A 14,634-nucleotide genomic window follows, 5' to 3' on the forward strand; every position below is an offset into this window, starting at 1 on the left:
GATAGCACGTGGAAAGATAGCAGACACTTCCTGTACCACTCCTGCTGTTGATATTGCAGTCACACCTTTAGCCTGGTCAGCAGAGTTGTCCTGCTTGGCAGGGCCACCAGGATTAAGAGGGAACCAGGCCAAAGTTGGCACAGGACACATGAGAAAGAAGGAGGGCACAAAGCAGTGCAGGAAAGGGGGTGTAGTAAGCCTGTTTGGGGTGAGAACATTGGAGAAGATTGGAGAAGAATTCCTACAGGCAGAGAACGAACCAAGGCTGTGACTGAGGCAGCAGGAAACAGAGCACTTTGCCCTGGGTCTGGCAATGTCTTAATCTCTTTATGCAGTTACTTAATTGAGTGTTATGACAAACCTGTCAGGTAAGTACATTTCAGATTCCATTGTCACAGGCCGATTCCTACCCCACCCCCAAAGTAATACATTGACATCTCAAGCTTCAGTACCCCAGATGTGACTGTACCTGGGATGGAATCTTCAAAGAGATAATTAAGTTAAAATGAGGGCATTTGGGCGAGGCCCTAGTGCTTAGAAGAGGAGCTTAGGACACAGTCACACACACACACACACACAGAGAGAGAGAGAGAGAGAGAGAGAGAGAGAGAGAGAGAAAAGACCTTTTGGAAATGCAGGAAGGCACTACCCACAAGCCAAAGAGAGAGACCCTGGAAGAAACCTGTCCTGCTGCACCTTGATCTCAGAATCTTAGCCTCCAGGACTCTAAGGAAATAGAATTCTGCTGCTCCAGCCAGTCGTTGGCACTTTGTTGTGGCAGCCCTAGGAAGCTAACACACCCACTTACTTATAAAGACATTGAACCACATATTGGCTGAGTAAATTGCTTTGAGCCCACAGAAGTGATCATTTCCACAATGGGTTTCAAGTTCAAACTTTCTCTAGAACCTGTCTTCCTAACCATCATAAGGATGGTACTTATTTTAAAGAACATGTGGTTTGATAGACTAAACTGTGTTAGAAATGATGTAGAAATAGGAAGGGATGGGTATTAAAAAAAAAAAAAAGGCTTTTCTCCAGATCTGAGTTGGTCTATAAAATACTTAACTTGCTGAAGCTTTTTGAGGAAAAGAGCTGGTCTGGAGGGAAGCCTTAGGGACATTCATCGTGTGGCCAAGAAGAGGCAGGTGTGCTCAGAGAGCACACAGCACACGGGAAGCCAAGGTCCTGGTGTTGCAGACTCTGTGGACACACCGCTCTGCACAGCTTCCCCACTGATTTTCTGGTGGACTCTGGTCAGTTTCTGCATCCTTCTCCCACAAGCCTTGTGAATGTCAAAGAAGCACAGCCCCTGAGACACCTGCTGGGAGAAGCAGGGAAGAAAGTTGTATTGAAATGTTTTCAGAGTATCAACCTGAAGAATGTTCTGGAATCCGTAAGATCCAAGGCTAAGGATAGAGTTTATCCATTATTCTCCTGAAGTTGGCAGTTTTGAGAAAGATACCCTGGGTAAACATGATCTCTCTAACAAAGAAACAGGGTAGGATAGTGGTGTAGTTTACTGGTAAAGCATTTGCCTAGCTTGTATGAGGAACTGGATTCAATCCTCACAACCACAACCATAAAAAAAAAAGAAAGAAAAGAGAAAGAGACTTATGGGATTATGTTCCCAGACCATTTGAATCATCCAGCACTAACCAAATATTTAAATCCCCCTTCACCAGCACTTTGTCAATACATAGAAAGCCTCTCTGCACAAACTATGGCAAACCCAAGGCATGCATTGACCCTGGCCTTTGAGCCCACCCCAGTGGAGGGAAACACACAGGTCCCTCCCTGTCCTGGTTACTCCCTTTCCTTGGCTTTCCCGTCCTCGTCACTCTCTTACCGCACCTTGCCATGTTTGGGGTCTTTTTTTACTGCACTCGTTGTTTGATGCTACCATACAAATTACCACACATCTTGTGACTTAGAACAATGCAAACTTGTTCCACAGTGCGATGGTTAGCACTCTGGACTCTGAACAATGCAAACTTGTCATCTTATGGTTCTGTAGGTCAGAAGTCTAACGCAGGTCTCACCTGAGTAAAATCAAGGTCCGCAGGGTGTGTTCCTTTCTGAAGGATCTGGGAGAGAACCCATTGCTTTGCCCTCCCACTCCCTTCTGCTATCTTCAAACCTGCAGAGGTCCATCTCTCTTCCCTCTGAGCCTGCTTGTTCAGTCACCCTGGTCATGTGTCTCTCTGAACACGGCTAGGAAAGGTTCTGTACTTTTAAGGACCTGTGTGATTAGATTTGGCCCACTGAGATAAACAGGACATTCTCCCTATAGGGCCCAATCTAATCTAATCAAGATCAGATGATTAGCAGTTTTAATTCCATCTGCATCCTTAAGTCTCATTTACCATCCAAGTAAATATATTCACCAAACTCTTGGATCAGAATGTAGTACATCCATTACAGGAATATTCCACTAGGGGGCACTAACACATTTCTTAATATAATCACAAAATTCAGGAAATAGGAGTTTGACCTAATTAAATATCATCAATTAAAAGGAACATACCAATATTCCTTATTGGAGTTTTGCAAAGGTTTTGTTAAAGAGCACAGGAAAATAAAGGGCAAAGTGAATTCTTCAGTACCGAAAGCGCCTGAGCATAAAGCAAAATAAGAGTTAGAATGTGACAAGATTTCCACAGTCTCCACCAGCAATCAGAATGACATGGCAGGGGGTGGGGAATAGCTGTGTATTTAAAGGGTAGAGCACGTGTTCTGTCACACGGGTTTTAAGAAATTACTCCTCAGTCTGGCAGATGAGGGCATGATTACTTTTGGTCAAGATACCATTGCCCAGGATGTGTGCATGAAAGATGCAGTAAATTTACCCAATGGTGCCAGGAGGGGGACGAAGAGAGCAGACACCTGGGAGTACGGGAATAGGAGTTGGGACAGGACAGCTAGAATGAAATGTATTACACAAAATTGCAAAAGATTGATGGAGATGTCTCTGAGCTCCCCACCATCTAGAGACTCTGTTTTCTTCCCAGTCCTGTTGTTAGGGACATAGGAGCCTGCCTTGCATAGGAGAAATGGAGTAAGTTCTCAAAACTCTTGCATGCAGTGGCCTTGGGTAGAAGAAAGCAAAGGGAAGGTGGTAAGAAGGAAGAGTGGAAGGCAAACACCTGGCTCCTGATGTGGGCACGCAGGTTAGCAGCAGCATTTCAGTGCCTTGGTTGATGCAGAGAAGGAAGAAGAGACCAGAGAAGCCTCTTTGTAGTCAAAGGGAAGGGTTGTGAAGGAGCCATGTGTCTGAGGAGACTGAATTAGCTGGAAGGGGGACAGGAAGGTGAAGTCAGCAACCTCCTAAATCTTGATTTAAACTAGTATGAAAAGTGCGTGCGAAAAACAATAATACCTTGAAGTGTAATTCTTCACTTCTACAATGTTGGAAGGTCTAAGAGAGAAAACCCAAAGCCCAGTTAGACAGAGGGCTTAGCTTGGTGGATGTGGGTAAACTGAAAGGTTTCTGAAGGCGATATTTGGGGTGAGGGAGTTGACTGATGTTAAATTATTCACTTCAGTGGGATTTTGAGAATGAAAACGGTTTTCCTTCCCTCAAGACCCACAGGTAGGATGTGGCGGATTTCCCAGGACAACACAGACCCCTATGGGTGAAGTAGAGTCAAGCTCGCTCCCCACACTCTTTTCCAGAAAGGTATGGTGCTGGAACACACACACACACCACACACACACACAGAGCACGTGTCCTTGGACAAGAGTCCTCCATGAGAGTCCTCCCCTTGCTCACCTGGAATGGAAACTGTTGGAGCTGCACCTCCCACCCCGAAGAGGGCTGGCAGCAAAGTCATCTCTGACTTTGGAGGGTGGCTTTGAAACTGGGATGAAACTTGCTTCTTCCCTGGGGATGAAAACTATTTGACAAAGTACTGAAGAGCTCAGGGAAGCTCCAGCTGTGGTGGGAGGAATTAGGAGGGGTCTAGGGCAGTCCCCTTCCCTCCCAGGAATACCATTGCCCCAAGAAAAAGAGCACAAGAAAAGCTGATATTGTGTGTGTGTGTGTGTGTGTGTGTGTGTGTAGCACGTGGTACGTGGCAGATGTATACAATTTTATTCATCTTAAGTTGTTAAAAGAAACTTTAAGGATGATCCAAGGTACTGAAGAGAGAGAGAAGAGGAAAAGGAAAAAAGAAACTCCTCCTGTCGTCTTGAAGGGAGCAGCTGCTGGCTGCAGCACCCATCGCCGAGTCTCATCTGCCGAAGAACAACAGGGCCACGTGTCCAGGATTCTGAGCTGGAATCAGAGTGGTAAAATCCAGGATGTGGGTTTGACTGTTTTTCCACCTTAGCTGCTTTTAAAAGGTAGCAACTAAAAAATATACCAGTGAATAGACAGTCGGTAAGATACTTGGAATGCTTTCTGCAGAGTTGAAATGGCATTCTAAAAATAGCAGAAGGCAGTTTTGATAACAGTGTAAGCTTCATGTTCTCACATTTCTGAGTGATGACAAACATGTTTTGCCAGTTTGTAGCATCAAGATCCAAAACACATAAATATTTGGCAATCTTACCAGAATGTATTAATAAGAAAACATGATGCATCCATGAAGACCAGCAGCCTCAAGGAGATTGAGGAAAATGACACTGATCACAGGCGTCCCCAGCCTGAATTGGCCCTGTGACCAGAGGAAAGGGGAGTGGCTTCTCTCTGGGAAATGTCTCTCAGGCCCAAGTAGCTAAATAAGTAGAAATACTGCAAAAAAACACAACTAGAGTCCCCAGGCAGACATCTTCTTGATGCAGGTGTTACGTTATGAGGCTACCATGGGCCCCTGGCTCCTGGGCTCTGTGGTCCTTTGTCTCCTGGGAGCAGGTGAGTCCCAGAACATGTGGACAGCCCTTGGCCTTAGCTTTCAGGCCTCTGCTCTAGTCCTTTCCTGGGGTTACAGCATCCAACGGACCCCAGCTGTCTCTAGCTCTGTCTCCTTCCCTAACAGGCCCCCTGGAAGCCCAGGTGACCCAGAACCCCAGGTACCTCATCACCAAGACTGGAAAGACGTTGACGGTGACTTGTTCTCAGAATATGAACCATGACTGTATGTACTGGTATCGACAAGACCCAGGATTGGGTCTCAAGCTGATCTACCTTTCAATTAATGTTGAAATGTTTGATAAGGGAGATATCTCCGATGGATACATTGTCTCTCGAAAAGAGAAGAAGGAATTTCCTCTGACATTGATGTCAACCAGCATCAACCAGACCTCCCTGTACTTCTGTGCCAGTAGTTTATCCACAGCACAGCACAGACAGCTGCTCTCTGCACAAAAAGGGGCAGCCACAAAAATAGGTGACTCCTCCCCAGGAAGGTCCCACCCAAAACAAAAGGAAAATTGCTCCCACCACCATTGACCATAGAAACCCTCCCCACACCCCAGCTTTCGGGGCTCTCTATAATGGTTAACACCTGGGGGATTGTTCTCCTTTCCCCCACCATACCAAGGAGCTTTTCAGAGTCCAAGAAGGAGAAGTCACTGTCTGGGGTCTGGGGTTACAGTCTACAATCCTCTTCCATGTGGAGCTTTAATCTTTAAATACAATTGAGCTGTTGCCCAAACGAACCATTTCATTTCCAATCTACTTGCCACAAAATTTGGTCCCTTACTCCAGGTCCCCTTCCTGATGTCTCCATGATTGGAGAGAACACCATGTTCTGAAGATGTTCTGAGTTGTTGACTAAATCCAGTGCCCCCCAGCTTCCCCATTTCAGCAGACAGATTCTGCCACCACCAAAATCAAACAAGCCAGAGATGCAGGAGTGACCTTCCCTGTCTCCCCCACCCATTCTCCTCTATAGCAGATCCCCTGCCCTGTCCTGCATGTTCCCAGGTTCTCCACATTTTTACTGACTTTCCTGACCTCACGGATACACTGTGGACCTGCAAATATTGTCTCTCACCTGGATTCCTTTAACCACACTCAAATGGCAGTCCGCCTGCCAGCATGCTACCTGCTCCTACACCCTCCAGGGCCTTCCCATTAAATTTCAGGGTCAAGTTTCTGTGAGTTTGCAAGTCTCTCCGCATCCCCATGATTCTGTGGCTATGCACCTGTCCCCCTTCCCAAGGTGGACTTTCCCTTGCCTTCAGCTGACGTTCTATCCAGAGATGTTCCACGTCTCTCAGGCTCACAGATGTGACTTTTGCTGACTCACTTCTAGGCCTTCCTCTATTATGGTCACTCTACCTTCATCCCTGTTCCTCTCCCTGGATGTACCTCTGGATACCTAACTAACCACTTTAAAAGTCATTTTGAAGCCAGAATTAGACAAGCAGATAGGCAAGGGTCAGATCCAGAAAATGGAGGGATTGAAATGTTAATTCCTTCAGAGCCCTTCCTCCACTCTTATCAAGAACCTGCCCCTGCTCCAACCTGTTGCCAAGGGAAACTTCAGCAGGAATAGCCCCCCTAATAGGAAGTTATAAAGTTGTCCTGAGCTTCTCCATCTGCCCCAATAAGTCTATGTTGCCCTTTTTAAAACAAACCCTGCTTCTCCAATGTTATACTCCAACATGGAATGGAGCAGAACTCTTCACCGGTAACCAGTAGTATCAATTTCAACCAAGATGACCTTAAATCCCTGATGGATCAGTTCCTCTTGTGTTCTCTTATAGCATGCTGAACAGAGCTAATCCTAACACTCAGACTCCACCACAAACTCACCTGCCATGGAGACCATGATTCTTGGCTGTGAAGACCTTTGTCCCCTTAGAAGAGGCAGGTCAGATTCCCAGGTATGATACCCTTGAACTTGGTGTGCCAGACCATATAGTAAGCGTTTTTCTTTGGTTATACTTCAGTATCCTTCCTAAATTCTCCCTCTTTTTATCCACAATGTTCATGAATCATGGTGTCACTGAGATCCCTATTAGGTTTCAGGGTCAGAAAAGAAGGTCAGAAAAGGTGAACCACAATATGTACCATGATCTATATGTGTGAGTCAGGGCAAGAGCCAGGAGGAAGGATACAATTAATCTATTGGTGCCTGGGGTACCCCAAAATGGGACAGCTCTGAGAAATGTGCTGTCTTGAGACTAGACTGAACATTTCTCCCAACCTTCAGACACGCAGCCCCCTCACACACTCTGCCAGCAGTTAGCCCACAACTCTATGCAGTCACTTCCTCTCTGCACAGAAAGGGGAGAGCTGGCCTTCCTGAGCCCTGCCCTCACCAAAGAAGGCCCAGCGAGAAGCACTCAGAAGCCCATCCTGTCTCCCCATTCTGGAGATATTGAGGCTCTAGGGGGTCTAGGGCTTTCCATACTAGTCCCTTTCACAGAAATGGCCTGAGTCAACCCAGCTTCTCATGCCACCTCTTGGAGATCTGGCCCTCGGACTCCCTCCTGCAGGAGTGCACAGGCCCTTCCTTTTATTTACCTCTGTGTGCCAGGGAACAAACTTTACCTTAGTCTAAAGCCTTTCATTTAAGCATGTCAGACTACCTTGTACATTTATAGATTTTGCCCAAAATGGCCATTTTCAGAATTTACATGTCTTGTGCATTTTAGTAAAGGATGACTTTTTTCTGTTATTATTTCTTTTAAAACCCATTTTAGTAAAGAATGACTTTTTTCTGTTATTATTTCTTATAACCATGATTTATTGATTTAAAACTTTTTGTATAAGCAAATGGTCCAGTGAAATTTCATGTTGAGCCATGTCAGCAAGTTGATCCATGGTAAGGGTCCATCTGTTGGGTGAGGGATCAGTGTTTATGGTAAGGTCAAAACTAAGAATATGGGTCATGATGACTTCATATTATTCCAAACAGAATAGAAACTGTCCCATGCCTGTGACTGATTTTGTGTACATAGCTGCATTTTCAAAAACTGATATACCATGAAGAAATCTAAATGGATGATGTAAGTGTAATAACTACAAGAAAAACGTTATTGGAAAATATAAGCATCACTGTGATATCTGTGTCTGACCCTTTTGTTTTGATCACTGGTTTTTCATGTGCACCAAAATCACCTGGTGAGATGGTTTTTCTTTTTGTTGTGGTAAGGACATTTAGCATGAGGCCCAGTAAGCAAATTAATTTAACAAAATTTTACATGTCCAATGCAGTCCTGTAAATTGAGCTACAGGTGGTATAGCCTTCTCTTCCGTCATGGCCTTTCTACAGTTAAATAACTGCTCCCCATTCTCCCATCCTCTTCCCCTGGAAAGCAGCATTCAACACTCTGCTTCTACTGGTTGACATTTTTACTAATGAAAATAAACCAGCCATGGAAAGAAAATGTTGCATTGGAAGAAGTCTTTAACCACATAGTGATGATAAATGCAGACAATCAATTGGGTTTTGTTATTATTCTTAACTTCTCCACCAATAACACACTCACTGTTGCTTGCATCCACTATTGGTATTCCTCTGTCCCCGGCACCCCGCCTGGTGAACCTGCATGTGTGGGCATTTGCACCACTGCAATCACCATTACCAATGCAGCAGCATGGAAAGAAAGGTTCCCAGTAAAAGGAATTTGCCCCATACCCACTAGAAAAATCATGCATACGTACCCACTTCTATGGAAACAAAACAGCAGCAATTGGAACAGAAGTACCTAAAAATAAATATTTTGATATACCAAATCCATACTTAAAGACATATACCTCCCACACACATACATACATACACATTCTCTCTCTCTCTCTCTCTCTCTCTCTCTCTCTCTCTCTCTCTCTCTCTCCTCCAGACTCCAGTCTTGTGATGGAGGAGGGATGGTGAGCATGGGCAGGAAGATGACATCACAGTCAGCCTGCAGCTGGGAGAAGACCCATTCTTTCCTCAAAACTGCCATGGGAGTGAGGCTGCTCTGGGGGGTGGCCCTTTGTTTCCTGGCAGTGGGTGAGTCCTGGGAGTTGGTGGCTGAGGTGGGGTGGAAAGCCCTGTCCTGTTCTTTGCAGGACTTGGATCCAGGATTTTTCCCTTATCATACTTCCTATTGGCCTCTCTTTTCACCTCCTCTATCCTCTCGCAGGCCTTGTGGACACAGGAGTAACCCAGACCCCGAGATTCCTTGTCAAAAGGATGGGGGAGAAAGCTGTGCTGGAGTGTTTACAGGATATGGACTATGAAAGAATGTTCTGGTATCGACAAGACCCGGGCCTGGGGCTACGGCTGATCTATTTTTCGTATGATGCTGACAATAATGACAAAGGAGATATCCCTGAGGGGTACAGTGTCTCTCGGAAGAAGAGGGAGAGATTCTCCCTGATCCTGGAGTCTGCCAGCTTCACACAGACGGCTCTGTACCTCTGTGCCTGCAGTAAAGCCACAGTACTGCACAGCCACAGCCTCCCTGCACAAAAAAGAAAGTAACTTTGCTCGGCCTGATGCTGGCTCCTGGGGCAGGCTGGTGACATTAGAAAAAAGTGACCATGAACAAGAAAACTCAACAATATCAATTATCAGGAGATGATTTCACCCCTGCCAAGTCGGGGTACACTCTAAGGTTAACCTGCCAAACACGTATGTTGTCCCCAACCTGAATCTGTGAGACTCGAGCCAACAAGAAGTCCTCTTAAACTCACACTGAGCCCCGTTCTATCATTTTCTACTAGGTTTCCTTCCCATTTATATCCAAGTCCTCTTCTTGTTCAGCATCTCTGCTGTTAGTAGTGTCACTAGAGGCCACTAATACACTTTAAACCTTTTGAATAAATGTTAATGGTCATGTGCTGATCAAGAAGAAGTTTACAGAATTGGGATTCTGTTCATTCAATAAAGAGAAACACTCTAATTTTTGAAAAAGTGAATTCTCCAGTTTCTCTGATAATCCTCTTACGTTGGGAGAAATCTAGTCGGGGAGGGAATAAACTCTGATGCAAAGAGTGATAAGAACCAGAGAAGATGTGTGTTTGTTTTAGAGAATGACCAGACTACCCTGTCAGAAAATCTTAATTGAGACTTGCCTACTTTTGAAATACAGAAGAAATGTTAAGGGTATTAGAAACCCAAATTATAAGAACTTTGGAAAGCTATAAATGAGACAAAATAGACATAGGAAAACACATTTGGATTTAGTGTTACATTTTTATGTAAAAGAAATAAGAGAAAAAAGTAAATCAATATGTATTGTAATGCCCAGGATTGAGTTTATATGAGAGATCAGACAAGATCTGATTTTGGAGAATTTCAAACAAAGAACTATCAAAAAGAAGAAATACCTGCCAGGTTCTGTGAGCAATCCCATTGGAATGAAGGGAAAGATTCCCTGACATAAGGCTAGAATCACAGGATTCCTTCTGAAGTCAACATCCCGAACAGAGGAAATACATCATCACAATGTATCATTAAGCAACAGAGCACAGGTCTTCAAAATTTATATGCAAGCATCTTCGGTTGTACCCGAGAACCTGACATTTCCCACAAATTCCCTATTTCCCACAGCAAGCACAGCACGAACTCAGATGATCAATCATAAGACAATGTGTCACAAAAGAGGAGGCCAGCTATAAGCACTGTGTGTCTGTTCCCAGTGCCCTCTGGGATCATCCATCATTGTCATTGCCTCCCATGGGTCCCTGGAGGAAAGAGCATTGCCCCAGACCCGACAGGTCCTCCCCTGTCCTGTGGCCAGCTGCTTCTCCACACACCCCCACTCTCACCCTCACCCTCACCCTCACCCCCACAGTGATATGGAGGAGCTGCGGGGTGTTGCACATGTGGTAGGGTTGAGTCACAACTGATGACCCAAAAGCTCAGAGAATTCAGTCCTCAGAAGAGGCTTCTACCACACCTGATCAACCTTTTCCCCAGAGGGAGACTGATCCTTATTATTCGGGACAAGAAACAAATCTTTTCTCTAACCCAAAGGGAGACATGGTCTCACCTTTCAGGGCTGATTGCTGTGCAAATTTCCTTGATGAGATAGTCCAGAAGGAAAGCTGTTGGGGGGTGGGGGGTGGAGAAATTGCAGAGACCCATGAAGTGGTGTCTCCCAACACCTCTCCACTGCCCTGGCAGAGCACAACAATGCAGCACTCAACAATGCAGCACTCCACAGAAGCCTAGTGAAATACTCGTATTTAAAGAAACTACACATTCCTGGGAAAGAGACCCACACCAGCATCTGAGTGACCCTTACAAAATGGTTGGTTTCCAGCCTGGTCTCTTCAAGTGAACTCTAGTAAGCAAGTGCACCATGTTACCAGACACTGGGGATTTCATGCCCTACTTTAACATGAATAAGCAATCAAAGATCATCAGTGTGTGTGTGTGTGTGTGTGTGTGTGTGTGTGTGTGTGAATTGAACTCGGGCATTCTACCACTGATATACATCCCTATCCCTTTTTATTTTTTGAGACAGTGTGTCACTGAATTGCTGCAGCTGGCTTTGAACCCACAATCTTCCTGCTGCAGCTTCCTGAGTCACTGAAATTATAGGCTTGTGCCACCATGCCCAGTGGTATTTCTAACATTTAAGAAAGAAAGCAACTTGGTACAGTGACACATGCCTGTAATCCCAGCAGCTCAGGAGGCGGAGCAGGAGGATCATAAGTTCAAAGTCAGCCTCAGCAAAAGCAAGGCATTAAGCAACTCAGTGAGACCCTGTTTCTAAATAAAATACAAAAATAGTACTGGGAATGTGGCTTAGTCGTCAAGTGCCTCTGAGTTCAATCCCCACATCCTCTCCTCCCCAAAGCAAGAGATAGAGAGGGAGACAAAAGAAAGAGAAAAGAAAAAGAAATAATGGGAACAAAGAAAACTGAGGCAAGCAGACCTAGGAAAGGAAAGAAAGGGAATTTTCAAATAGCAGTCATGCAAATGCTTGTTTCCATCCTAAGGTAAAAGAAATATTCCATTCTTAAAATGGTACAAAAGAAATATATTTCAGGGAGGACACCTATAAACTTTAAGAAAGGCAAAATAAATTGTTTAAAATAAGAGTCAAAAGAAATAGAGCAAAAGAGATGACAGAAAACATGAAAGGGAACATTGGTGGCTTAAGGGGTCAACACAGGAGATCCAACAGTTGCCCGGGAGGAATTCCAGAAAAAGGAAAGAGCAGCTTCTCTCAAAGAAATAATCACACAAAATTTATTCCCCAGAAATGGAAAACATGAGCCTCCACACTGAAAAGGCAACAGCGTTTTTGATGAATTTACAACTAAAACTAAGGCATTGCTTTATGAAATTTCAACACACGGCAGATTCAATGATCCTTATACTATACTACCCAGGACAAAGAAAACTTATAGCTTAAAGCTATATATAAAAAGCTATAAGAGAATTAGAAAGCCGAATGACATTAGATTTCTCAGCAACACTGAATTCTAGAAAACAGTGATGCAAGAAATATCTATAAAATTCTGATAGAAAATGATTTTCAACATATATTTCTCCACAAACTCAAGATATCAAAAAAATACAAACAAAAAGACAATTTCATTTATATTAGAATCCAAGACTTTTACTTCTATTTTACCCTTTTTGGGGAAATTACAAAACGTGTGCCCAAAGGAAATTATGAAAGAAAAACAAAATAAAAAGAACTCATGGAAATCTTATTCAGAATAACAGAACAGCTAGACAGTAGAACTAACTCGCAATCAGTCCAAACAGGGGGCTCTAGAATTACATTTCAAATATGGCCAAAATACGGACTGTGGATCTGTCTGTCCATACTGTTTCAGGAAACCATCCATGGATTCTACTGTCAGTTTGCATGGCTTATCCAAGACCCAGATCCATAATGGAGAAGGTGATCCCATTAAAATGAGCCTAGAATTTTCAGAAGCTTCATATACACAGAGGAATGAGAAAACTAGAATCTTCTGATCATTAAGCAGCATTAAAAAGGATGAGGCAATTGTGATAATGGCCTGGCGACTCCTGAAGACACACCTTCCAGGAAATAACAACCATAAATTCTAGACACAAATTTTGAAGGCCTAGTTGAAGGCACAGCAAAGCAACCAGAAGCAGGCAGAAGCTACAGGGAAGACCACACTTGGGTGAAAAGACAGTTTTCTGTTTTAATATCTTTTTCTGCTGGGAAACATTTCTAGTCACATAGAAAACCATGAAGAACTTAGTTGTGGAGTCAGGGAGGATGTTCAAGAAAGGGGAAGGCCACAAAAGTGCAAACCGATGTTCTCTCACAAACCCTGTCCAAATATCTGGTTGAGGCCTGAATCATGCACATGAAAAATAACAGTCCAGCCAGCCATGCTGAGGCTGGGAGAATTAAATAGCAGTTTCAGCTATTGCCTGCTCTAGAGGAACGGAATTTGAAGTCTGAATTCAAACAAGTCAAATTTTTATTAAAACAAAAAAGCCAAGTATCCCCAGAGGGATGAAACAGAATCCCAGAGGTACCTTTGACAACATTCAAGGTAACAACATGAAAATTACTAGGCCTATCATTCTTAGTTATGTACCAGTCAATAAGGCACAGAAAACTGCAAAGCCAAGGCAATCCTCTGTAGTACTGATGTTAATGTCTGAGCTATGGGATCAATAGGAGTGGACTGGAATCTTCACTTTGTTACTAATTTTTGGATTATGTGAACTTGGGCGGGTTAAGTTCTCTAGGTCTTACCGGTAAGATTTCCTAATTCATAAAAAGAATGACAATAGTAGTCTAAATAACATAGCATGTAAATAGACTGAAATGATACATGCAAATCAGAGTAAGTGCTCAAAAATACTAATACTTCTATTATGCAAAAATAAACAATTTCAGGTGGTTACATAATACAGGAAACTGGCTGAATAATGCAAAGGAACATGGGATCATGATCATTTTACAGGACTTTTGCTTAACCCATACTGAACTGAATTTGAGTACAAGTAATCTTTATTAAAAGTACCCAGGGATTAAGCAGTTGTTGAACAATGATGGATGAGAACACGGATAGATGGTGGGCTGTGCCAGGTGCCAGCTGGGATGCCTTGTTAAACACCCATTCTAAATGAAGAGCCACACACTTCCACTAGGGGGAAGACCCATTTCTCCATATTCTGGAACAGAGCAGGTGGGGAAGCAACTGCAGGGTCAGAAGGAAAGATTATTTCCATCTGATTTTAGTGCCTTTTCTCAGGGGAGAGGTCATTGACTAAAGATGTGGGCTCTCCTGCTACTTCTCTTGGGACGAGGTAGGATCTTTGTCTGGGGTTCGTGTTAGTGCTGAGAAGAGGTTTGAAATATTTTCCCTCCAGAGGGTCCAAAGCCACCAGTTGGGATGGGGGAGATGTTAGATTAGAGGATCCTGACAGGATGACGATTGGAAAGACAAAAAGGAGGCAGTGCTGGGGGTCTTTTGGGAGCTGAAGTGATATTGGAGTAAATGAAGCAGAGACCTTCCTGTCTGGGGAAGGTCTGATCCTAAGCGAGTTAGCCTTCACAGGTCTCTGTCTCTCTGTAATTAGGCTTTGTGTCCAGTGTTCTCCTCTATCAAGAGCCAAGCAGGAGCATCTGCCAACATGGGGCCTCTGTGACGATCCAGTGTCAGGTGGATAGCCAAGTTTCCCTGATGTTCTGGTACCGTCAGCCCCCGGGACAGGGTTTGATGCTGATTGCCATTGCAAACCAAGACTCTGAGGCCACATATGAGAGTGGATTTTTCAAAGATAAGTTTCCCATCAG

The 14,634-nt window shown here is 44.0% G+C and overlaps 2 gene segments (V, D, J or C); both read left to right on the forward strand.

Moving 5' to 3' along the window:
- The first annotated feature begins 4,584 nt into the window (after window positions 1-4,584).
- Window positions 4,585-5,392, forward strand: LOC131423811 (T cell receptor beta variable 27-like). The segment is given in 2 exon segments: window positions 4,585-4,855; window positions 4,980-5,392. Coding segments are annotated over 2 exon segments (489 nt in total).
- Window positions 5,393-8,748: 3,356 nt separating this feature from the next.
- LOC131423805 (T cell receptor beta constant 1-like) overlaps window positions 8,749-14,634 on the forward strand; it is a 29,149-nt gene continuing 23,263 nt past the window's right edge. Inside the window, 2 exon segments of the C gene segment in view lie at window positions 8,749-8,888; window positions 9,022-9,309. Of these exon segments, the coding sequence occupies window positions 8,762-8,888; window positions 9,022-9,309 (415 nt within the window).

The sequence above is a fragment of the Marmota monax genome, unplaced genomic scaffold (assembly GCF_021218885.2).
Source record: "Marmota monax isolate L192 unplaced genomic scaffold, Marmota_monax_Labrador192_F-V1.1 WCK01_AAM20220418_F8-fsc00122, whole genome shotgun sequence".
Lineage (NCBI taxonomy): Eukaryota > Metazoa > Chordata > Mammalia > Rodentia > Sciuridae > Marmota > Marmota monax.